General features: G+C 37.8%; 2 protein-coding genes across 4 annotated transcripts in view; one reads left to right on the top strand and one right to left on the bottom strand.

The window, feature by feature from the left end:
- LOC307140903 (centrosomal protein of 95 kDa-like) overlaps nt 1–23,330 on the top strand; it is a 194,869-nt gene that overhangs the window by 88,464 nt on the left and 83,075 nt on the right. For both annotated transcript variants that reach the window (XM_079840692.1, XM_079840693.1), the window contains 6 exons: nt 4,469–4,583; nt 4,662–4,786; nt 9,410–9,533; nt 15,464–15,630; nt 16,088–16,162; nt 16,245–16,397. In XM_079840692.1, the coding sequence (XP_079696818.1) occupies nt 4,469–4,583; nt 4,662–4,786; nt 9,410–9,533; nt 15,464–15,630; nt 16,088–16,162; nt 16,245–16,397 (759 nt within the window). The remainder of the gene's footprint in view (nt 1–4,468; nt 4,584–4,661; nt 4,787–9,409; nt 9,534–15,463; nt 15,631–16,087; nt 16,163–16,244; nt 16,398–23,330) is intronic.
- On the bottom strand, nt 19,775–23,156 carry LOC307140909 (uncharacterized protein). 2 transcript variants are annotated; one of them, XM_079840702.1, is made up of 4 exons: nt 22,920–23,156; nt 22,399–22,554; nt 20,568–21,577; nt 19,775–20,451 (listed from the first exon to the last, which is right to left on the bottom strand). In XM_079840702.1, exons 3-4 carry the CDS (start codon nt 21,436–21,438, stop codon nt 20,204–20,206), a joined length of 1,119 nt encoding a protein of 372 aa, XP_079696828.1. In that variant the 5' UTR covers nt 21,439–21,577; nt 22,399–22,554; nt 22,920–23,156; the 3' UTR covers nt 19,775–20,203. The 2 variants fall into 2 exon arrangements, with proteins under 2 accessions (XP_079696828.1, XP_079696827.1); XM_079840701.1 differs by lacking the exon at nt 22,920–23,156 and having other exon boundaries at nt 20,568–22,556.

The raw sequence follows: 23,330 nt of genomic DNA, 5'->3' as shown, positions 1-23,330 counted from the left end.
CTTTGATTATTTTCAATTCCTTCATGCTCAAGCCTCTACCCTCCGCCCTTTAACAGTCTGGTTTGACCCTGATGCTTCTGTGTTATGGAAAGCAATCGAGGAATCTATAGTCTATCCCTATGAACTGAAACATCTTGTTTTCTCGGGGGTTCCACTGAGGCAATGCAAAGCTCAGTTTGGTCCTATTGTAACTCATCTCCTCTCCACTTGGAGAGAAGTGGAAAAGCAAACACATCAAGTTACAATCTGGCATAGACATTCAATCTTTTATCAGGCAAGGCCCCATTTCACTGTCCGCAATGGACTCAGAACAAAGTAAACACTTTGGGAGATATATACGATGAAATGGGTCTAAAATAATTTCAGAACATTAAAGCCCAATATAATTTACAATGTAATTTTTTTAAATGTACTTGCGTATAAGATCGGCCTTTCGAGCCTATGGGGTGCCTTGGGACTCCCATTTACCTATTCACCCTTTGTGCAAATTAATCCTTCCTTCTGTGAAATCTCCCTCTTCTGTTTCAGTTATTTATCTCTATCTTCTCAAACATTTATACAAACCCTTATCTATTACAACTGTTTGGGCCAAGGATCTTAATGAAGATGTAGATGTTGTATTTTCGGATCAGGTATGGAGGATGTTTAAGCTGTCTTCAAAGAACCCCAATCATCAAATGATACACTGGAAATTACTTCATAGGGTTTACCTGACTCCTATGAAACGTTTCTATATGAATCTGTCCCCTTCTCCCAAGTGTAATCTTTGTTCACAAGGATCTCTAGGCACATACATGCATTTCTTCTGGGACTGTCCTTCTCCCTCACCTTTTTGGACCCAGCTCTCACAGGACTTATCATATCTGTTGGGCACTGATATTTGTCTGACCCCACATCACTTCTTTCTGAATGATTTTTGGGATCTTACCTTATCCATTCAACAAAGATATTTACTGTTAGCCGCACTCACAGCAGCAAAAAAAATGCTAGTTAACCGCTGGAACCCTCCTCACACAATGGTCAGATGAACATGGACAGTGTTTTTGTTGGACATTATATCGATGGAACTCTCAACTGCTCGTATGCATGGAGCCAATACCAAGACTGTAAATGTATGGTATGCTGCTTTGGATACTGTCAACTTTTTTAATATCTTTGTAAAAAATATAATTTTTATTGTTTGTATTTAATTATTATTATTATTATTATTATGATTCTTTCTTCCTATATTCTGTTTGTATTTTATTTTTATTATTGAAGTCTACCAGGGGTGGGACGGGGTGGGTTCGAGGCTTGTATGATTGCTTTTTTCTCTGTATTTCTTGGCAAAAAAAGAAAGAAAAATAACTCAATAAAACAGTTGTAAACAAAAAAGAAAATGTTGTGTCCCCAACTGAGAAAGCCAAACCAAAGGCGACAGTGGCAAGGAACCAAAACTCCATCATGTAGCATAATGGAGAAAAATAATCCTTGGGAGAAACCAGGCTCAGTCGGGGTGCCAGTTCTCCTCTGGCCAATTAACAAACATTGTATGATTATTATTCTGGCAACTTTACAGGTCAGAGGTCATATTAGATCGGAATATTCGAAAGAGTCATCACGCCGTAGACGGGTTTATTGAGGATGACATGTCGATTAAACAATTATTAAATAGGAATATTCGAAAAATCGGAGTCATCATGCCATAGACGGGTTTATTGATGATATTGAGAATTGTCAATTGTATGTGTTTTTAAGGCTTGCCAGTTTGGACATTTATAGTGATTTTAGACCATCGGATGTGTATCATTATTTTGAGCTACTGCGCTGATGCACTGTAACTAGTATCGTTTTTGGCGGCCTTTTTTAATTTTAGTTTTAGTCTAGTCTTTGTGTCAAGCTGTCATTTTAGTTTTTATTAGTTTGTCACGTTCATACTCTTTTTAGTCTAGTCAAGTTTTAGTTGACTAAAAGTCTGAGCATTTTAGTCTTATTTTAGTCAGAATTATCCATTACTATTTTCGTCTAGTTTTAGTCAACGAAAACTAATGACATTTTAGTCTAGTTTTAGTCAATGAAAATTGTATTTTAGTTTAGTAATGCAATTCTATTTAACCCAGTCAGTATAGTATAAGCACATAAAACCAAAATCTTCTTTTAGCCAAACCCATTTCAAACAAGGTTATCTTTTAGGTTAAGGTTATTGCATTATACATTTAATTATAGTCATCGTCACATGATCAGTATTTACGTTGCGTCTCGTTTTCGTCACGTGATAAAGGTTCGTTGACGACGATATTTAGTCATACTTTTTGTTGACGAAAGCAACACTAGCTGTGACACACAAACACTCATACAGACAGTAGCTTGCTATGGAAAGCCAAAAGGTTCAAAAACATATTAATTTTAACATGTCAACAACACAAAATATGCATATTTTACGAGCTGTTGACATTTTAAAATTCACGTGTTTTTGAACCTTTTGGCTTTCCATAGCTCGCACATCATGTGAAGAGCACAGAAACTTATTGTCAACTCTGTCTTGACGCTGTTCTACTTTTAAAGTAACTACATGCAACGCACAGCTTCACAATTAATAAAGAGACGGTATGACTAATTCACACACGTATCTCTTTCATTAATGCATTCAAATAACTGTACTCTCACAGTGCCAATTTATTTTAAAGGGTAACTAAACCCTGAACCAACTTTTTTTAGTTAATGATCTGTAATACTGGGACTTTATTAATGCTGTTCATTGATTCGAGTAAATGTTTTGACATTTGAGTATAAAGTGTTTTAATTCTATAAAATATGGTGTAAAACCACCAAAGTGCTGCCCTCTTTAGGTTGAACGGTGGCTACTGCAGTTGAATTTTCCTATTGGACGTTGTGGTACATCGTGACGTAGGATGGTACTTCCAACGGCTCACTATCCGCGCCCCTGGCACGAGCTCACCACGCCCTCAGAAATGTTTTACCCAATCACATGATGAGAACGGCTTCACTCCAGTATGAACTGTCATGTTACATGAAGTAGAAACATTATGAATGAAACTGACTTGACACTTGCTTTAACATTGTAATGAAGAAAATGCGGTTAAATAATGCAGTTGTCAGTACACGTCAGGCTTTTCTTGCAATATTATTGCCGCCCGTTATGTGTACAGATAATTTTCATACATGAGACGCGCTTTCAAACCCTGACACGCAAGTGGTTGCCTCGGTAACGAACAACAATACCGTTACGTGCTGGCTTATATAGTCTAACTTATTTGAGGATATCCGTTTATAATAGGCTTTTAGGTCTGAACTTATGGATTCAGTTAATTTGAATGAAAATACATTGTATGTATATCAGATATCTGATCTATTTTTAGTGGCATTCAGTGTAAGGATTTGACTGTTCATAGATTAGGTCAGTTCTCTTGCGCTGCTGCTTCATCGTCTGCATCGGGAGTTAACGCAGTTTGAGCCAGCGGCTCGCTTTGATAAGGCTCCGGGTCTGTGTCTACAGACCTTTCACCCTCCTCCACTTCAGGTGAAGGTAGGAGAATGACCGCTCTGTTGCAAAGCTGGCGTCACTCCAGTCATTCTTATCTTTGCGACTCGCGAGTCAGACAGCTGTCAATCAACCCGTCACTGCAGGTCTCAGGTGCACGCCCTCCGCTCAGCCCCGCCCTCGGTTCGTCTCCGCTGGGCTCTGCCCACTTTTTCAGCATTTTTTAAAAATTGCCAGTGGGTGGAGTTAAAGGGTTAGTTCACCCAAAAATGAAAATTCTGTCATTAATTACTCACCCTCATGTCGTTCGACACCCGTAAGACCTCCGTTCATATTCGGAACACAAATGAAGATATTTTTGTTGAAAGCTGATGGCTGAGAAAGGCTTCAGATAGGCCTCCATTGGCATTCAGTACATTAATAGAGATGGACTTTGTAACGACGTTTTAAGTGCCTTTTTATGGGTCTTGGGAGTATTAATGTACTGAATGCCAATGGAGGCCTATCTGAAGCCTTTCTCAGCCATCAGCTTTCAACAAAAATATCTTCATTTGTGTTCCGAATATGAACGGAGGTCTTACGGGTGTCGACCGACATGAGGGTGAGTAATTAATGACAGAATTTTCATTTTTGGGTGAACTAACCCTTTAAGCTCTGAGCAGGGGTTTAGTTACCCTTTAAAAAGAAATATCCCACCTTTTTAATAGTCAAGCATATTCACAGTACATACCTTGTCAGTGAACTATGAGGGCAAAAAAACAAACAAAGCCAAAACAAAATTATCTTTCATTAATCGTAATCGAGGTACAGTATTCAATTAATCAAGGTTTTGATTTTAGGTCATATCGTCCAGCCCTATTTTGTATTACATTTTGCATTTCATAGGCTTGGAGCAACATTTAGGCGAGTAAATGATAACAGAATATCAGTCTCTAATATTCTATATATTACTGTATGTATATGTATTAAACTGATTTTGTTGTGCAGATGTTGAAGCGTGCTCTGGGTGAGACTGGAGAAATGTGTGAGCCAGAAGAGGAAGATAAACAGTTTCATCATAGCGACAGTAACATGGAATGCAGATGCACTCCCAAAAACATGGGTTTGTCAGGTCCTTTCACACTACTGCCATCATGTGACAGTACCCCAGACAACTAAACATGCCTTTGTTTCTATCTAGGTTCATGTCATGCACGCTCATTGTTGGCCTCCCCTCCACCTGCACAGCACTCCTTCCAGCAAGATGCTCTGATGAAAGAGTTGTACAATACCAAGCACAGCCAGCTACGGCACAAGAACACCCAGGTACATCCCACACAATATCAAAATGTGTAACACTTTATAATAAGTATACAGTAATAAAGTACTTACAAATCACTAACAAACTATTTGTTAATAGTTAATTCATAGTTAATATATCATATTCTCTATATTTAATATATTACTAATAGGCTATTTACAAATAGTGACTTCTTCATTCATTGTCATTAACACAATTATTGTTTAATTAGCTCGCAATAAAGGAATTGTTAATTGGTTATTAGGAGTAAATAGTTCTCATTTTAGATTAGGCCACGGAAAAAGTCATTAAGTGCTTTAAACCAACCTTTATTAGACATTTAAAGGGATAGTTCATCCAAAAGTGAAAATTAGCCCATGATTTACTCACCCTCAAGTCTTCCTAGGTGTATATGACTTTCTTCTTTCAGACAAATACAATCGGAGTTATAAAACAAAAAAGTTCTGGTTCTTCCAGCGTATGATGTCCGGTGAGAATATGCTAGTTACCAAGTTTATAATAACCAAGTTTTGTTTTACTCTATCCTCTGCGCTTCCTCGTTCGTCACCAGAACTTACACTAGTCCTACGTCATGCGCTGAAACAGCAGTCTCTCGTGAACACACGTGTACGACAGTTAGCGGAAATTAGAGATTACAGTTTGTACAGTTTTAAATATGGATATTTTTCTTACACAAATGCATGGCTTCAGAAGACCTTTATTAACCCCCGGAGCTGTGTGGTGCTTTTATGATGGATAGATGCACTTTTATGGACTTCTAAACCAAGGTTATTATAGTTTTGCATTTTTAAATTAGTTTTAATTTTATTATCGTTTTCAATTTTGCTTTAAATTTCAGTTTAGTTTTAATTAGTTTTATAAATTGTTTTGTTAGTTTTTGTTTTTTTATTTTGTAAACACATTTCTATTTAGTTTTTATATATATCGTTTTAGTTTTAGTAATTATAGTTTAGCAGAGTAACCAGAACGAAGTGTAGAGACCAAATCAAGATTTTTAATTTCAGCAAAGTTTAATGTTTGCACAGATTAGAGTTTACCTTTATGCAGACATCTTAATAATAAAAATAAAATAATGGAATACAGATTGTTTTATTTAATGTCATGTCAGCATCTAAGGCTATATTCATGGCAAAAATTAAATTACAAAAATACAAATATCATATAAATACAATAAAACCAAGCAAACAAACACAAGTCATATTATACAAGTTTTTTTAAATCAATTTATGATTTAAAAAAAATCCAAAACCTTTTCATGCATAATCTTGCTAGCCCTTAAGTGAAATAACTTGATAAAAGAGCATTCTTGTTTTAACCCAGGACAGTCCAACAAAACATGTTTAACGGAGAGGGGAATATAATAATAATAATAATAATTTGTTACATTTATATAGCGCTTTTCTAGGCACTCAAAGCGCTTTACATATAGAAGGGGGAATCCCCTCAACCAGGAGTTGAATCTTACAAAACATGCATAAAGTTGGGTCTTCACCTTTAAGCAAAAAAAGCTTGAGTCAAACTATGACCTAATACGGCAAACAATGGTCTGAGATTGAACAAAGAACCAAATAAATGCAATGTAAAAACATAAAAGTAAAAATGATAAATTCCAGACAAACTCATTAAAGATGAAATATTATTAAACAATTATAAACTTATTTTATTTTCTTCAGTAGTACAATGTAGGCTAGCAGTGAGACCACTAAAGTCATCTGACTACAGCCAACACAAACTGTTGTGAAGACAGTGTGATTAAATAATGGTGTGTGTGTGTGTGTGTGTGTGTGTGTGTGTGTGTGTGTGTGTGTGTGTGTGTGTGTGTGTGTGTGTGTGTGTGTGTGTGTGTGTGTGTGTGTGTGTGTGTGTGTGTGTGTGTGTGTGTGTGTGTGTGTGTGTGTGTGTGTGTGTGTGTGTGTGTGTGTGTGTGTGTGTGTGTGTGTGTGTGTGTGTGTGTGTGTGTGTGTGTGTGTGTGTGTGTGTGTGTGTGTGTGTGTGTGTGTGTGTGTGTGTGTGTGTGGACTGGTAATCATCACGTTATGGGGACAAAATGTCCCCACAAAGATAGCAATATCCGAAATCCTCATCCTTGTGGGGACATTTTTAGGTCCCCATGAGGAAAACATCTTATAAATCAGACAAAGTGATGTTTTTTGAAAATGTAAAATTGCAGAATGTCTCCTGTGAGGGTTAGGTTTAGGGGCAGGGGCAGTGTAGGGGGATATAATATACGGTATGTACGGTATAAAAACCATTACGCCTATGGAAAGTCCCCATAAAAGATGAAAACCAAACGTGTGTGTGTGGGGAATTCCCTACGTTGTTGGGAAATGTCTCCACACGGATAATAATATTATTAGTAGTAAATGATTTGTAAAAACAATGATAACTCCTTTGAGCCTGTTAATATTACACAAACATGAAATCTCAAATACACAGTAGCGCTTGCTACTGTGCTAACGTGACTCTCATTACCTTGTGTCATTTCCCATTTCACTGCCATGAACGCATTCTTTGTGAACAGCCGTTGAACAGGACTAGCGATTTGTTCACTGTGCGCCTCACCTCACAGGACAGCGGTTAATCTCCTCAGATCACTTCACGCACAGTAGCGCCATATACACACACTCCCTCAACCGCCACAAGTCAGATTTTCCACCACAGAGAGCTTATTAATTACTAAAACTAATATTTATTTTTGCTAATTATTTTATTTTCAGTAAGAGTTGTTAGTTTTGTTTAGTTTTAGTATTTCATTTATGATTTTTTATTTTATTTCAGTTTACGAAAATGTTTTTTGACCAATAGTTTTAGTCTTAGTTTCAGTTTTTGTTTACGAAAATAACCTTCACTTCCATTATAAAGCTTGGAAGAGCCAGGATATTTTTCAATATTACTCGGATTGTATTCGTCTCAAAGAAGAAAGTAATATACACAGGATGGCTTGAGGGTGAGTAAATCATGGGCTACTTTTAATATTTGGGTGAACTATCTCTTTAATTGCATTCACATTTAGTGTACGTACGTACGTACATACATACATACATACATACATACATGTGGTGGGGGGATTTTGTAGGCCTACCTGCATTAGCAAAGTATTCACAGAAATTAAGCAAACTAGTTTAATTTTGCTTGTTTCTTGTTTATTTACCTTCTTTTTTATTTAGGCTACTCATTTAGCGTGTTTAATAATTTAGCCTACTTTTGTTATCCCGAGAAATGACATGCTCAAATGTGAATCATTGTTAGTCCATCATTTTGCGGGACCATAAAGAAAAATGTCACGTCGCAATTTTGAAAATATTTGCATCTTAACTGTTTTATCCAAATCCAAATGAATGGCCTGTCCAATGTTTAGTAGCTTACTGCAATGTCCAAGAGTCTCTTGTGTCTCATGGTGTTTCTTGTCGTGTGTTTTCAGTCGGCGCAAGCAAGAAAAATTATTTCACACAATTTGGTGTTTATCTGCAATAACTTAGGGCATTCATAACGGTGCAGAGCAGATAGTGTTTTCTATTAATTCCTTTGGCACCAAAAGGAATGAACTGAAAACGTGAACCCTGCTCCGCGCCAGTGGATACGCGCCATTATAAATGACTGTGCGCATTTTACTTTCACTTTAGAATTAGCGTCAATTCAGGGGGGGTTCCTTGAATGGTGGGTTCATTGTTATTCTTAACCCTTGTACGGTCTTCGTTTGGGAATTACACTCAGGGTCACTTTGGGGTCTCCACAGACCCTAGGCAACAAAATGTAATTTTGTAACAAAACAATTGTTTTTTTTTTTAGAACAAATGTAATTTTACTCTGTTTATTAATGTTTTTACTCATCATCTGTGCATTTTTTGGAGTATTTATAATATTTTTTAAATTTATATAAATAATTTATTTTCACACAAAAACAAAATTCGTGGGGATAACATGGATAATTTGACATGGTTTAGTGTAAGATTTTTGCCTATCTTTTGGAAAATACGGTTTTAAAATAAAAATGAATGACTTTTACCAGTAAATGGCTGCAGAGCTCCACTATTTGCTATGTGCTATTTGACTGACTGAAAGACATTATTTTCACAAGTATTTTTCAGTTGGATTCATATCTAAATGTTATGAAATCACAATTATAACAATTAAAATTAATTAATTTTGGCAAAGTTTCTTATAATTCTACAAATTTAATCTACACTTCAATCTGCACTTCAGTTACTAACTGTAACAGAACAAAAATTAACAGAAATGAACAGTTATATTACATATTGAGTAAAAAATACACAACAATCAAACATAATCAAAATGGAATGAACTGAACAGCAATAACAAGCAATAACAAATGTATTTGTATTTGTGTGTGTGTGTGTGTGTGTGTGTGTGTGTGTGTGTGTGTGTGTGTGTGTGTGTGTGTGTGTGTGTGTGTGTGTGTGTGTGTGTGTGTGTGTGTGTGTGTGTGTGTGTGTGTGTGTGTGTGTGTGTGTGTGTGTGTGTGTGTGTGTGTGTGTGTGTGTGTGTGTGTGTGTGTGTGTGTGTGTGTGTGTGTGTGTGTGTGTGTGTGTGTGTGTGTGTGTGTGTGTGTGTGTGTGTGTGTGTGTGTGTGTGTGTGTGTGTGTGTGTGTGTGTGTGTGTGTTACCAGGCAGTGTGTAGAGAAGCTCCTTCTGTTGCCAGATCCTGCATCAAGTCAACTTGCTCTCGAACTTCCCGAAACAGACTCCAACAGACAGCCAGAAGAGAGACACATTCCTGTAAAACAGCATCCAGTGAGAGCACACACACACACATACAAACCTGCATATATTGGATAGTTTACGGGGACTCTTCATAGGTATAATTGTTTCTCTCCTTAGCTAATCTTTGTTTGTTTGTTTTTTTTTTTAATCCCAAAAAAGTTGAGACTTTCACTAATGCTCAAGAAGCTACACAAGAGGGAGAAAAAAAAAAGAAAAGAAGAAAAAAAAGTAAAATAAGACAACGTATGTTATTATCAGCTATTACGGACATTGACCGTGCGATTACTGAGACAACGTGCGCAATTGGACAGAAATAGCAATAATGATATTTACGGAACGCAGAACTAACCTCGCAAGACTTTTAAAAATGCCGGTTGAAATAAAATGCTCCCACCACCGAAAGTTCCTGGACTTTGAAAAAGTACTACCTCGCGAGCAGGGCCTTTTGGAGGGGGAAATATTTACCTGGAACTTCATTTAGACCCTGGTTCCTGCGGTGGAAACACATAGAGTACACCCCAAAGTTCCTAGTTCCACCTGCGGTGGAAACGCAGCTTTAGTCAGGGAGGTGACCAAGAACCTGATGGTCACTCTGACAGAGCTCCAGCTCTCTGTGGAGAGAGGAGAACCTTCCAGAAGAACAACCATCTCTGCAGCACTCCACCAATCAGACACATGACAGCCCACCCGGAGTTTGCCAAAAGGCACCTAAAGGACTCTCAGACCACGAAAAAATTAATTCCCTGGTCTGATGAAACAAAGATTGAACTCTTTGGCCTGAATGACAAGCGTCATGTCTGGAAAACCAGGCACCGCTTATCACCTGGCCTATACCATCCCTACAGTGAAGCATGGTGGTGGTAGCATCATACCTGTAGGTATAATAGGCCTAAGATAAGATGGCATAAAAATATTTTTATTTTACTTATTTACTTTATTTTAATTTTAAGTTATGCAAACATGTCTGAGTAGAATGTCAGGGATATCATCTCATAATTATAATATTTACAATATAACGTGAACCCAACATAAGTTTCAAGTCAAATGTAGATCTGCTTATACAGTATGCAATTTTGGATGCAGCTAGAATGTCAAGTCAAGTCACCTTTATTTATATAGCGCTTTTTACAATGTCGATTGTTTCAAAGCAGCTTCACAGTGTTAGACAGGAAAATAATGCAACAGAATTTGATTCGGCTGTACAGCCGCTCTGGAGAAAATGGTAATGTTATCCATCTCATTTAAATGATCATATAGTGACAATGCGGGCAGATCAGTAATTTAGTTGAAAATTTCGTGTCCCCAACTGAGCAAGCCAAGCCAAAATGTGACCGTAACAAGGAACCAAAACTCAATCAGGTGGCATAATGGAGAAAAATAAACTTTGGGAGAAACCAGGCTCAGTCGGGGTGCCAGGCTCAGTTCTCCTCTGGCCATCATGTCGAATGCATCAGTTGGGTTCCGGAAGTAAAAAGACCATTCATTTTATCCATAGAGAAACTTATTTTTAACAATAATTTATAGGCTCAGTTTTACAGACAGGGATTAGATTTAGCCAGGATCAGGCCTTAGTTCAATTAGGGCATTTAAGTAGCTTTTATAAACGTGCTTCAGAAGGCCTTTATTAACCCCCGGAGCCGTGTGGAGCAGTTATATGATGGATGCACTTTTATGGACTTTAAAAAACGAAGCAACAATTAACTGCCATTATAAAGCTTGGAAGAGCCAGGACATTTTTAATATAACTGTGAATTTATTTGTCTGAAAGAAGAATGTCATATACTAGGGGTGTGACGAGACACTTATCTCACGAGACGAGACGAGACGAGATTGGGTTCACGAGAACGAGCCGAGACGAGATTTTTACATAGTATTTTTAAGAAAATCCTCAATGATGAAATACATGACTAGAAAAATTGTTTGCAGGTGCATTTGAAATGTTTTAACTCATCTTGTAATGAATGTCATTTCAGTTCTACTTTCTGAGTATGAATTATCATGCAGTGAAAGACAACAATACTCAAGCACTGTAAAGGTTTTGGCAAAACCTCAACTGGCTTTTTTCCTATATAATTGTCTCTTCACACCTTAGAACTGCACATGCGCTTCTTTTGACCTATTAAGAGAACTCCTTCCCACAAATTGATCATAGATATTAAGTGCAAACAATAACCATAATCAAAGTACTCAATATTCAAAGTGCAAATAGAGACCACATTTATCTTCAAGCATGATACAGAGCTAAGAGATGGTTACAACGGGATAGCTTTTATATCGGGAGATATTCGCGTGCCTCAAGGAGCCGCTTTCAAACAGCGGTAACGTATTGAAATCGCGTTTGGATACGCGCTCGCGTTTACTTTCACTTTGAATTTCGCGATCATGTGTGTGTACCCTGGGAATGGGAGCGGGGGTGCTGAACGCGCATTTTAAAATATAAACTCACCATGGCCGAGTCCACTAACATGTAACACACTCGTACAATGCGAGCGCTTCACTAACACACGTAACGCACACTCATAACAGGCTCAATGTCTTCTCGTCACGTGATCAGTGCTGCGCGCACGACTCAAACAGCTCGTGTTGGGTGAGCTGATGGAATTGAAGCGACTCTGACGCCCGTTTCACACATACTCCGTCTGCAGTGCGTATGCGGTGCGTGTTGCGTTGCGTTGCGTATGCGGTGCAGGAGCAGCACGCGCTGTTGTGCTTTCATATATGCTGCGTTTGCAGCGCGCAACTGATCCGCGGTTGTACCACAAACACAGCATTTATTCATTATTATTTTCATTTCAAATCCAAAAGTTGTTACTGAACATGGCTTGTCAGAATTGCAATTCTCTTTGTTTACACTTTCATAGATGTCACGTTTTAACGTAGTACATTTAAACAACGTTTTATTCAATTCATTACTTTATATTTATATAGCCTATATAACTTTATATAGCATATAGCCTACTTTAGCTCACACAAGTGGCAAAACATTGAAATATAACTTATAGCCTATAAACATTTTAAATTAGAAACTTACAATAGAAACAGCCGACTCTCGTCTTCTCTTTCGTTTTTAAACCCTTTTAAAAGCAGGTCATAAAGACCTTTTTGTTTTTCCACCTCCAGGAACGTACGTGCTCTTCATTATTTCAATTTTTTTAACCTAAATGCCAGGTAAGGTGTCGTTTCCTTGCTTTACCCGAGAAAAAAAAGCCATGTGTTGACTTTGAAACAGAGTATATTTTAAATGACATACATCTGTGGTAAAATTACTAGATTTTCGTGTCAGTACATGTTTATTTTAAAGCGAACATTGTGCTGTCACTTTAATTACGCAGTGCAGCACAGCAAAAAATAGACTCGGTACGGAAACGATCGCCGGACTGCTGCAGACGCAACGCACCTGGAACGGACTGACGGACAGCATCCGCGCGCAGTGTGAAAGCTGTAATCCGTTAACATGGGTACGGAAAAAAATACGCACCGCATACGCACTGCAAACGGAGTATGTGTGAAACGGGCGTAATCCGTTAACATGGGTACGGAAAAAATACGCACCGCATACGCACTGCAAACGGAGTATGTGTGAAACGGGCGTTAAATCTAGTAATTTTACCACAGATGTATGTCATTTAAAATATACTCTGTTTCAAAGTCAACACATGGCTTTTTTTTCTCGGGTAAAGCAAGGAAACGACACCTTACCTGGCATTTAGGTTAAAAAAAATTGAAATAATGAAGAGCACGTACGTTCCTGGAGGTGGAAAAACAAAAAGGTCTTTATGACCTGCTTTTAAAAGGGTTTAAAAACGAAAGAGAAGACGAGAGTCGGCTGTTTCTATTGTAAGTTTCTAATTTAAAATGTTTATAGGCTATAAGTTATATTTCAATGTTTTGCCACTTTTGTGAGCTAAAGTAGGCTATAGGCTATATAAAGTTGTATAGGCTATATAAATATAAAGTAATGAATTGAATAAAACGTTGTTTAAATGTACTACGTTAAAACGTGACATCTATGAAAGTGTAAACAAAGAGAATTGCAATTCTGACAAGCCATGTTCAGTAACAACTTTTGGATTTGAAATGAAAATAATAATGAATAAATGCTGTGTTTGTGGTACAACCGCGGATCAGTTGCGCGCTGCAAACGCAGCATATATGAAAGCACAACAGCGCGTGCTGCTCCTGCACCGCATACGCACTGCAGACGGAGTATGTGTGAAACGGGCGTTATCCGCCTGAATTAGATCCGCCTGAGAAATCTCGTCACAGTTTAGTCTCGCGAGATCTCGTCACACCCCTTTCATATACACCTAGGATGACTTGAGGGTGAGTAAATCATGGGCTAATTTTCATTTTTGGGTGAACTAACCCTTTAAGCCTGGTCTGTGAAACCAGGGGATTCATTTATAACTTTATACCTGTACCACGATCACAGAGCTGAAAGCATTCAGTCGAAAAAACGTCTTTCATTTAACCCATCATATTCCAGCACAAACTGAATATGTGCTTGCAGTCGATTGTGGAGGGGACGGGTTTATGTGGACTAAATGATTGGAGAGTCCAGCATACATAACCAGAGACAAGTCTGGAGTTTTCAATAAAAGATTGAGTTATGTAATTTTGATTAAACATGACAAGGTTAAAAAAAAGAAGTTATACTGTAAAACAATACATACACAGAAAGTGTCTTTGTAAACATGCATGCAGGGGCGTAAATCGTGGGGGGGACAGGACCCCCCCAATCTGAGGGCTGTCCCCCCCTGAAAACCATGCTGAGTATTGTAAATAATATAATGATATATACTTAAAATAAATGTGTAAGTAGTAAAACAATACAAACGCAAACGGGACAAAAAAAATGCGTTTTAAGTTTAGAAACATTTTGAGTCCCCCCTCCCCCCTTGCCCCACAGTGGTTTGATCCACCGCGCACCTCAACTAACGTTACCCATAGACCGTAGATAAAGTACCACACAAGTTTGGGGAGATAACAAAGCTCTTCAGACAGCAGTTGTGAAACTCCAGTAAGCTGTTTTATTCACTTTAAACATCAGATGAAGTGATTATTTTCTCTTTAATACAGATTAGGCAAAACACTGTTAACATCACTTGCCCACTGCGGCACTGCCCCGGGCCACCGTCGTTTTAATTTTTATAGTAATAAAATCATTTGACACAACTATTACAAACTGAACGTGTCTGCTCAATACAGCACGAGCCGAACGGCAAACAGCTGACAGACAAGATGATTGCGGAAGATTTGGTTTCAAAGCGAAATGTAAAAGCGCGAAATGTAAAAGCGTAAAAAAAATTTAAGGGAGTGTGTCATTGTACTGTTTTGTAGTTGTGTTTTTCATTACGAATAATTGGCTAATGAACCCAAAATACAAGCAACCCGCCCCCGAATTGGCGCTCATTCTAAACCTAAAGGTTTTGCTCAATATGAAGTGGCAGATCAGAGGGCTTGCTGCAGTTGAATAGCTAAAGATCTGAATATCATAGTATAAAATACTTTGTGGAGGACGCAAGATAATTTAATATTTATAATATGACTGCGTGGTGAACCTTAATCGTATTTAAACAACTATCACTTTGTGTTGTTGGTCAGATAAAATGAAAGAGAAAAGAAAAATGGACATTACATAATTTTTCAGTGCACCAAAACGCCAAGTAGCCTAAGTACGAAATGTTTTTTGTTTTTTGTGGTACACATATCCTTATAAGAAACGATTTTGGCTGTATTATTTGTGTCCCCTTCAAAATTTGCTCTTGAGAAATGTCATGTTTATTGTCCCCCCCAACTGTTCGATGAAATTTACGCCCCTGCATGCATGTCAGATTACACACACACAAACATAAACAGCACTGCAGAATAGCTTCCACTAAATCTTCCTTGTTTTTATCAGATTATATGAATACATTTTAACCATTTGCTTCATATGTTTTTTTTTATATTTTACCTAGTGAGAGTGAAGGAGAACAATCTTCTTCCCATTCTGCTGGATGAGTTACCGCAGGTGCAGCTCTCTCCTCACACTCTGTCCCGCATGTGGAAACAACAGCTCAGACAGATTGACCAGCTCAACTCCAAAAACCAGAGCAGATACACACTGCCCAAACGTTTAAACCAAGTAAGAGATCTAACACAGACAAACACACTGTTTTTATGGCCCATTAGGCTGCTAAATTTAAATTCAGTAGTTTTATTGGCCTGTTTACTTTTAGTATTATCAGAATACTGTCAGCATGCCAATTAAAAATGGCTAAATGTAAAAAAAAGTCAGCTTTACTTGTTTGTTTCTGGACAACCAATGACTTTTTCTTCAGTTGATGTTTAGTAGGAATATCTAAAAAGAGTGCTCTCCTCCATATGGTGAAAGAATACTAGGGTTGTCAAGGAAAAAAAACTATATTAAAGTAGTTCATATGACTTCTGAAGCCTTACAAATGGCATAATATTGTGGTAAAAGATAACGCATTAGAATGTTAATTTTAAAATATGTTTCGACTGACCACTTCTGATCAGTGTGCCCAGGTCCACAGGTTTCAGCACTGAATGCAATGAGTTTAGTTTATTTGTATTTGTAGCTGGAAGAAGCTCAGAAAAGACATGACATGCTGGTGCAGATCATCCGCAAAGAACAGGAACACAACCGTCGCCTGGTAAGAGCAAACTCATAAGAAAGACACAAAGACAATCACACAAAATTAAAAGATCTCAGTGAATCTGAATCTTATGTTTCAGAGAGAGTTCAGGGAGAGGATCCAACAGCAGAAGTTTGCTCAGAATAAGCTAAGAGAACAGCGACAACAGTTTGCTCGTGCTAAAAAATACTACAGCATCTATCATGTCCAGCTACGTGCCAAACTGATGCAAGCAAAGATACAAGAAGAGCGAGTAAGTGCCCAATCCACACCCACTATTAAGGATGCTAGCTAAAACACACCGGTGCAACCAGCTATGACTCAGGAGGCTGCTCAGAATCCTGCCATGCTGCTCATGTTAACCCTCTCGAGTCGGCAATCACGCCGACGTGATTGGCTTGCTTTTTTTCTTATCAGTGCCAAAGAGACTCAAGTAACTGTCGTTTTTTATAATTCAGGCAAGTGCTATACATCATTATAATCTGTAAAGTTTCAATTTTTTTTGTGTACAGTCACAATAAAAACTAATTGTGCTTTTTGCAAATTAAAGAAATCAAACATGATGCGTGATCTGCATCCTCTCTGTCAAAGACGTTCATTCAGATAGTCTTCAGAAAATGACCTCTAGCTTAGTGAATACTTGGCTCACAAACATGAGACATACAGGGAGTGCAGAATTATTAGGCACGTTGATTTTCTGATCATATTTTTTTTCCAGGCACATTTGACCAATTCCAATCCACAGTAATCCTAATAACTACTATTGATTTAGTATTTAATAATGTATAAGTGATATATAATTGTTCATGAAGGCTGGAAATGAAAATCACCTTATATTCAGGTGTGCAGAATTATTAGGCATGTTTTCTTTTACAGATAAATTGAGCCAAAAAAGAGATTTAACTCAGACTGAAAAGTCAAAAAGTATTAAATGCCCATGAGAAGGATGCAATACTAATGCAATACTAGACATTGCAGTTAAGGCATGACCATTGGACAGTGAAATGCTCGTTGGGTCAGCAGGATCTGACAAAAACAGGTGGTGAAGAAAAGACACCTGTTAACTGCAAAAGAATTAAGAATTAAGGTGAAGAATTAAGGGTGAAACCATCAGGAACCCTTTAGTCTCCAGCGCCACCATTTTCCAAAGCTGCAACCTACCTGGAGTCTCCAGAAGTGCAAGGTGTCAGGATCTCAGAGACTTCAGTTAGGTAAAGAATCCTAAAAAATGACCCCCACTAGATAAGAATCACAAGCTGAAGTGTTGTAAAATACATGAAGGTTTTTTTATAGGCTTTATGGACAGATGGGTTGAGAGTGACTCTTGAAGGACCAGCACCACATCCTCTAGTACCACTGTTTGAAGAATTCATCTTCCAGAATCTGGCAATACGTTTTGGGAGTTCATTTTTTGTCCATATCTGCAAAACGGACTTCAGGATGGAGCCTTCATTTCATTTCCAGCCTTCATGAACAATTATATATCACTTATACATTATTAAATACTAAATCAATAGTAGTTATTAGGATTGCTGTGGTTTGGAATTGGTCAAATGTGCCTGGAAAAAAAATATGATCAGAAAATCAACGTGCCTAATAATTCTGCACTCCCTGTATATCTAAAGAAACGCTGAAATGTCAGGTTTTAAACACTGTAAATATATACACTAATGTGACCACGCCGTCGAAGTGCGCGTTCTACTGAGATTCAAATACTGACGATCCACGTGTCAACGCCCACACATCAACTCATACAAACACATCAAGTACTGTGTGTGCGTGCGTGCGTACATTCAGATTGTCTTTAAAGTCACCATGAAATCAGTAGCAAAAAATAAATTCCAGATTTGCAAAATCAAGCCCTGTCCTATTTTTTTCAAGTCACTTTAATTTATAAAGCACTTTTTACAACACAGATTGCTTCAAAGCAGCTTTACAGTGATAATACAAAATTAATTTTGTTTTAGAAGAAAAGCTAAAGTAAGTTTTTGATTGATTCATTTCTGTTGTAAAAACTGATTAGTTATTTAATTTGGCGCCACTTAAACAACACCATCCTCAACTAAAACAGAAAAAACCCCAATGCATTCCGGACGCCCATCCGCACAGCAACAGCACGCGGCTCATTATACACTAATGTGACCACGCACGAAGCGCACGTTCTATTGAGATTCAAATACTGGCGATCCACGCGTCAACGCCCACACATCAACTCATACAAACACATCAAGTACTGCATTCCTACTTCAACTACATAGTTTTGAGATGCGTTTAATAATCCTGGAATAATTCTCCATGAAAAGCTGTTCATTTCTGAAAGCAGCGGATTCCACCGCTGTGTGTAAGTAGGCTAAGTTTACTCTGTAAGCATCTGTGAATATTAAACGCAAAAACCTGCGCATGGACGCACTGAAGCTTTCTTTGTTTAAATTAGATCAAAATTACTGTCAGATGTAAGTAATTACCTTGACAAACTATACATCATTTAAAAGATCTAAGACTCAAGCTTCCATTTTTGACCTCTGTTTTATTCTCAAATTCATATAGTGACCGTAATTTGTTAATATGTGTCAGGAGTTATGAATATGAAAACCGCGTCGGTACCTTTGATTGTAATATGAGCCTCGGCTGATAAAAAAACATTCATAAAAAACTCCTCTATTCTCGTCATGAAGACTCACGACAAAACAACATCCTTCAGGGCTATTAGTTCAAAAGTGTGCAGATGAGGAGAAATATTGATAGATTCTCATATGTCTGTGTCAAATTTCTATACAGAGAAGTGTTATTATTTCAATCTGTTGTGTTTTCAGTTCATACTGGCAGCCGGAGGGCGCTCTGTGCACATGTAGTCCATATATACGGTAGACGAAGAAGATACCATGTGACATTCTCCCTTACATAAAGCTTCCAGAAATCGCTATAACATGCAGATAGACACGTTTGAAGATAATAAACACACAATCGCGACAATATATGGCTTATCTGTGTTATTTAAACCATGTTGGGTGTTTTCATAATAGATTATTTATAATGCAATGCTATTCAAGCTTTTATAATTATGCAGAATATTATATATGTAAAATTATATATTTTCTGTCTGATTTTTTGATCCAAAGACAAATGAGATCACATAAGGTTATTTAAAACATTTGACTTGTGATATAAAGTAAGTTTGGAGTTTTAATCTCATTAATTGTTGTGTTAAATAAATTGGTGTAATACATCATAAATTATGGTTTAATAAATCATAAATTGAGGGCTTGAGACGAAGAACCATATAAGTCCATATTTGCAAATTTTGAATAATAATTTTTTTTTTATTTGGATTCTGAATATTATATGTATTTTTTTTTTTTTTACTTGAAGATAGACAACAAAAGCTTCCCAATTCTAATGAGATAAGATTTTTTAGTATCAATCTTAAAAATAAAAAGTTAGAGTAATTTACATTTCTGGAATGTGGAAGAACAGTATATGTCCAGTTAATGTGGAATAACAGTATAAGTCCAATTCATCCTATCATTTTAAGCCACTGGAGATTTGATTGCTTTATCTTAGTTTTAATACAGTAACAGAACCTTAAAGAAAATATTAAGCATTTCTTCCTTTCAATTTCTTTTATTTTTTGCCAATATAAATCACAGAACAAAAACACGGACAATACGGTACGAACAATGAACAATACATAGGCCTACTTATAGTACAAAAAATAAACATCAGTACAAACAATAAACCGTACATACAATAAACAATACATACAAACAATAAACAACAGTAATAACAGTAAACAATACATATTTACAATACATACATCATCATCATTCCATGCTATAGTTCCATATGCTAGTTTACATGTACATCTTCCTTTTTTGTTCCTTTAACTTTTATAATACATTTCATAAATAATCACCCCATTCATTCATTTACTAAATAAATAAATACCTATATATTCCTATTATACAACATAAGATAAGGCATACAAGATAAGCTACAACTACTTTTATGATTACTTTTACACAATATACACAATATACCCCATGACCTACACATACCAGGCTACTCTTCACATTCTAATGTCCCATAAAATGCTTGGGCCTCCGCTGGCATGTAGGCTAGCATTTTCATAAGGTCACGGTGCTTCTCCTTCTTGACGGGCAGAGGGTCCTCGTAAGCACGAGCATACGTGGTGGAGAACAAGGGAGCTGGAGGTGGTTGATTCTTCCTCTGTTTGGTGATCAGCCAGGTCTTCCATCCCTCGTAAAGGCTGTGGCTCCCTTTTGTGTGGACACACCATGGATCAGCAGCTGAAATCATGATTCAACAAGAAATTCAATAAAGATTCTTCCTTCACGCACATATCCCTAACACTGTTAATCTCAGAAAACCAGTTTAGTTTTAGTTTAGTTCTTCGGTTTTTTACCTGTCACTTTCAACCACATCATGGATGTGATTAGGAGGCCAGGTGGACGCTTTAATGTTGCATCAGGAAGCTGCCTGAAGTCCGCACATTTAATCTCAGTTACTTTAAATGGATGCTGCTGCCTGGCTCCACGGATCATCTCGGCAACATCGCTGGGGGTGTGGAGTGTGGACACCTTACGCCTCTTGTCCAGCGTGGCAAATGAACGGTCACAGGGAAGGAAGGAGTGACCAGACACCATGAACTTCTGCTCTATCTGACTGAAGTACCTTCTAGATACGAGCAGGGCCATGAGGTTTAGGACTCGCCAGTTGTTGGTCTGCCCACAGCATCGGTCACTATAGATGATGAGCTTCCGTTCCTTTGCCTGGACTAGGGGAGCGAAAGATGTTTCTGCCCACTTCAAAAGACAGCTTGCCACCTCGATGGAACCTCTGTGAGCGATGCCCTCATGCCAGAGGCACATTGTAGGAGGATCGTCAGTGCCCATCTCCTGGATACAGAGGTTGTAGTTGGCCAGCTGCCGTTGATAGTACACGTTGGATTGTGTCAGGTTTGGCGTGAACACTAACCCCTGCATGTCGATACAAATGACATGGCAGTCATCATTGGCTTTGGCCCAATCTGTGTCAGCCTGCAACTGGGTGTACGCTTTTTCAGCTTTCCGGTGGTGAAGCTCACTCTCGGCTGCGATCTTCAACCTTTCTCCATCTGTTGTAGCAGCTGTTAATTTTGAGAACAGGGCGTCACATTTCGCACAAGTGTCACTTCTTGGCTGCCCAAAACTGAGGTTCTGCTGCTTGAAGATGTCCCTATAGAGCCAGAACTTTGCAGTGGATGCTGGATTGTTTTCCTTGTACAGGCGGAACATGCGGAGCAGGTTTAAATCAGGGCTCAGGTACTCCCTCTCCACATCTCCCTTCAACCGTGAGTAGTGGTTCGGTTGGCGTGGGAAGCTCAGGATATGCTCTCTTATCCCCTCTCTCACTGCAGGATGAATGCTATGAGGCCTAAAAAATAAACAACACAACTCATGAACACGGGAAATATAATAAACTATGCTGGTCTGTTTTGCAAAATTGCATTGTTTCTTTGACATTAAATTATAGGATTTTGTTTTTCACATACAGTCATTAAAGGGATACTTCAGGATTTAGCATTAAGCTTTGTATCAGTAGAAAACCTGTAGTATTTTCGAATTACCGTGCTTTCCTCCCTCATGTCCCCCTGAGACGAGAGATTTATGTATTTTTTGTCTGGAAAAAATCCTGCGATGACGCAAAAATCGTCATTGTTTACATGCACATCTTTTGTTTAAATCTAACTGAATTTATTACGATTTGTGAATCTGAATGTAGTGTTTACATGAACGCTAACCAAGTGATCAGTTGATGTGCATTCTCCTCCGTGAGAGATAGCCTACGAGACCAGTGCGTCTCTGTGTCCCAGTGCATTCTTGGAGTTGTTGTCTTTCATCCCCATAAATCAAAAATTAATTTTCTGACTTTTCTCAGTCTAGAAGGCTCCAAATTAAAAAATTATTTTACATTTCTACTACATAAATGACCCATTTTAAATACACATTAATCTTTCCTGAGGTGAAGTTTTTTTTTGTTGTTTTTTTGCTTACCTGTTTTCCTCTGAAGTCCTCTAATGGAGACCTGACTTTAGCTACCTGCTCTGTTCCCTCAGACTGACTGCCTAACTTTTCTTGAATAACCTTTTCAAAGATATGTAACTTTAAATAAATATGTTATGGACAATGTATCTAATTAAAATCATGCATGTAATGAAAAGTTAAACGGAAAACGCTAGGCTATAGAAAACTTGCCTGTAGGCGACTGTTGGTCAGTTGAAAGACGGACATAAATGTAAGCTTACAAACAGCAAGTCTTTGGCCTCCTTGTTGCACATTGAACTTGAAGGTGTACTTCCTCTTAGTATTCTCAGTGTCAGGCCCACGTGGTCGTCTGCGACTCACCTTGTGCTAGAAGTAAAAAGAAAAAAAAATACATTTACCATAGCATAGCCGGCTAGCCGTCGTATGCTGTCAAGTTAAGGTCATTAAGTATGTGAGTAGGCTTTGGTTAGGAGAATGAATAAGCCATGTGTGTGCCTTTTAGGGCATCAAAGCGCTGTGGTCTTTAATGCACTTGGTGGCCTACTTGATGCTGGTCATCCTTCATCCATCCTCACAAAATTTAACATTTACAGTGATCAAGCACATGTGCAGTCTTAGTGAATTGAAGGCATACAGTAGTATTCAATTCATTGGTTATTTCATGGGCCTACATTGTAATGCATTGCATACTGTTGACATGATATGGTCATGAATTGCTTAAGTTAGCCTACCTGCTCCAAACCAGAGATAATGATGGCCTGCTGCCTCTCATAAGAGACAGCATAAAACTCTGTGAAGAGCTGGAGTTTTCTTTCATCTGTTCGGCTTGAACACTGCCTGGGACACGTCTCCTTGCACACCTTGCCCTTAACAGAAACAGTCACATTAGCGTATTTATTTATTTTTTTTAGCTATAAAAACTAGAGCTATTAGCAGCTATTAAGGTTACTTGCTAGAATATCAGCTTACACAATCAATGCATTTTTTTTTTATTATTACCTTTTTTTTATTTTTTTTTATTATTTATTAAATAACAAGTAACAAACATAACATAGCATACAATATTACAAAACAACGTGTTGCATTAAATGGTAACGGGATACAAAAATTATATCAAAATATTTTAAACACGTCAATGACTT

This window comes from Gobio gobio (assembly GCF_949357685.1).
Source record: "Gobio gobio genome assembly, chromosome: 17".
Classification (NCBI taxonomy): Eukaryota; Metazoa; Chordata; class Actinopteri; order Cypriniformes; family Gobionidae; genus Gobio; species Gobio gobio.
This window is presented reverse-complemented; position numbering and strand designations above follow the sequence as displayed.

Excerpts from the sequence above, each read along its gene's own strand:
- LOC307140909 (XM_079840701.1), bottom strand. The coding sequence starts at position 21,666 with ATGTCAAAGAAACAATGCAATTTTGCAAAACAGACCAGCATAGTTTAT. Across the intron at positions 20,452-20,567 it reads GATGTGGTTGAAAGTGACAG|CTGCTGATCCATGGTGTGTC; the intron begins GTAAAAAACCGA and ends TCATGATTTCAG.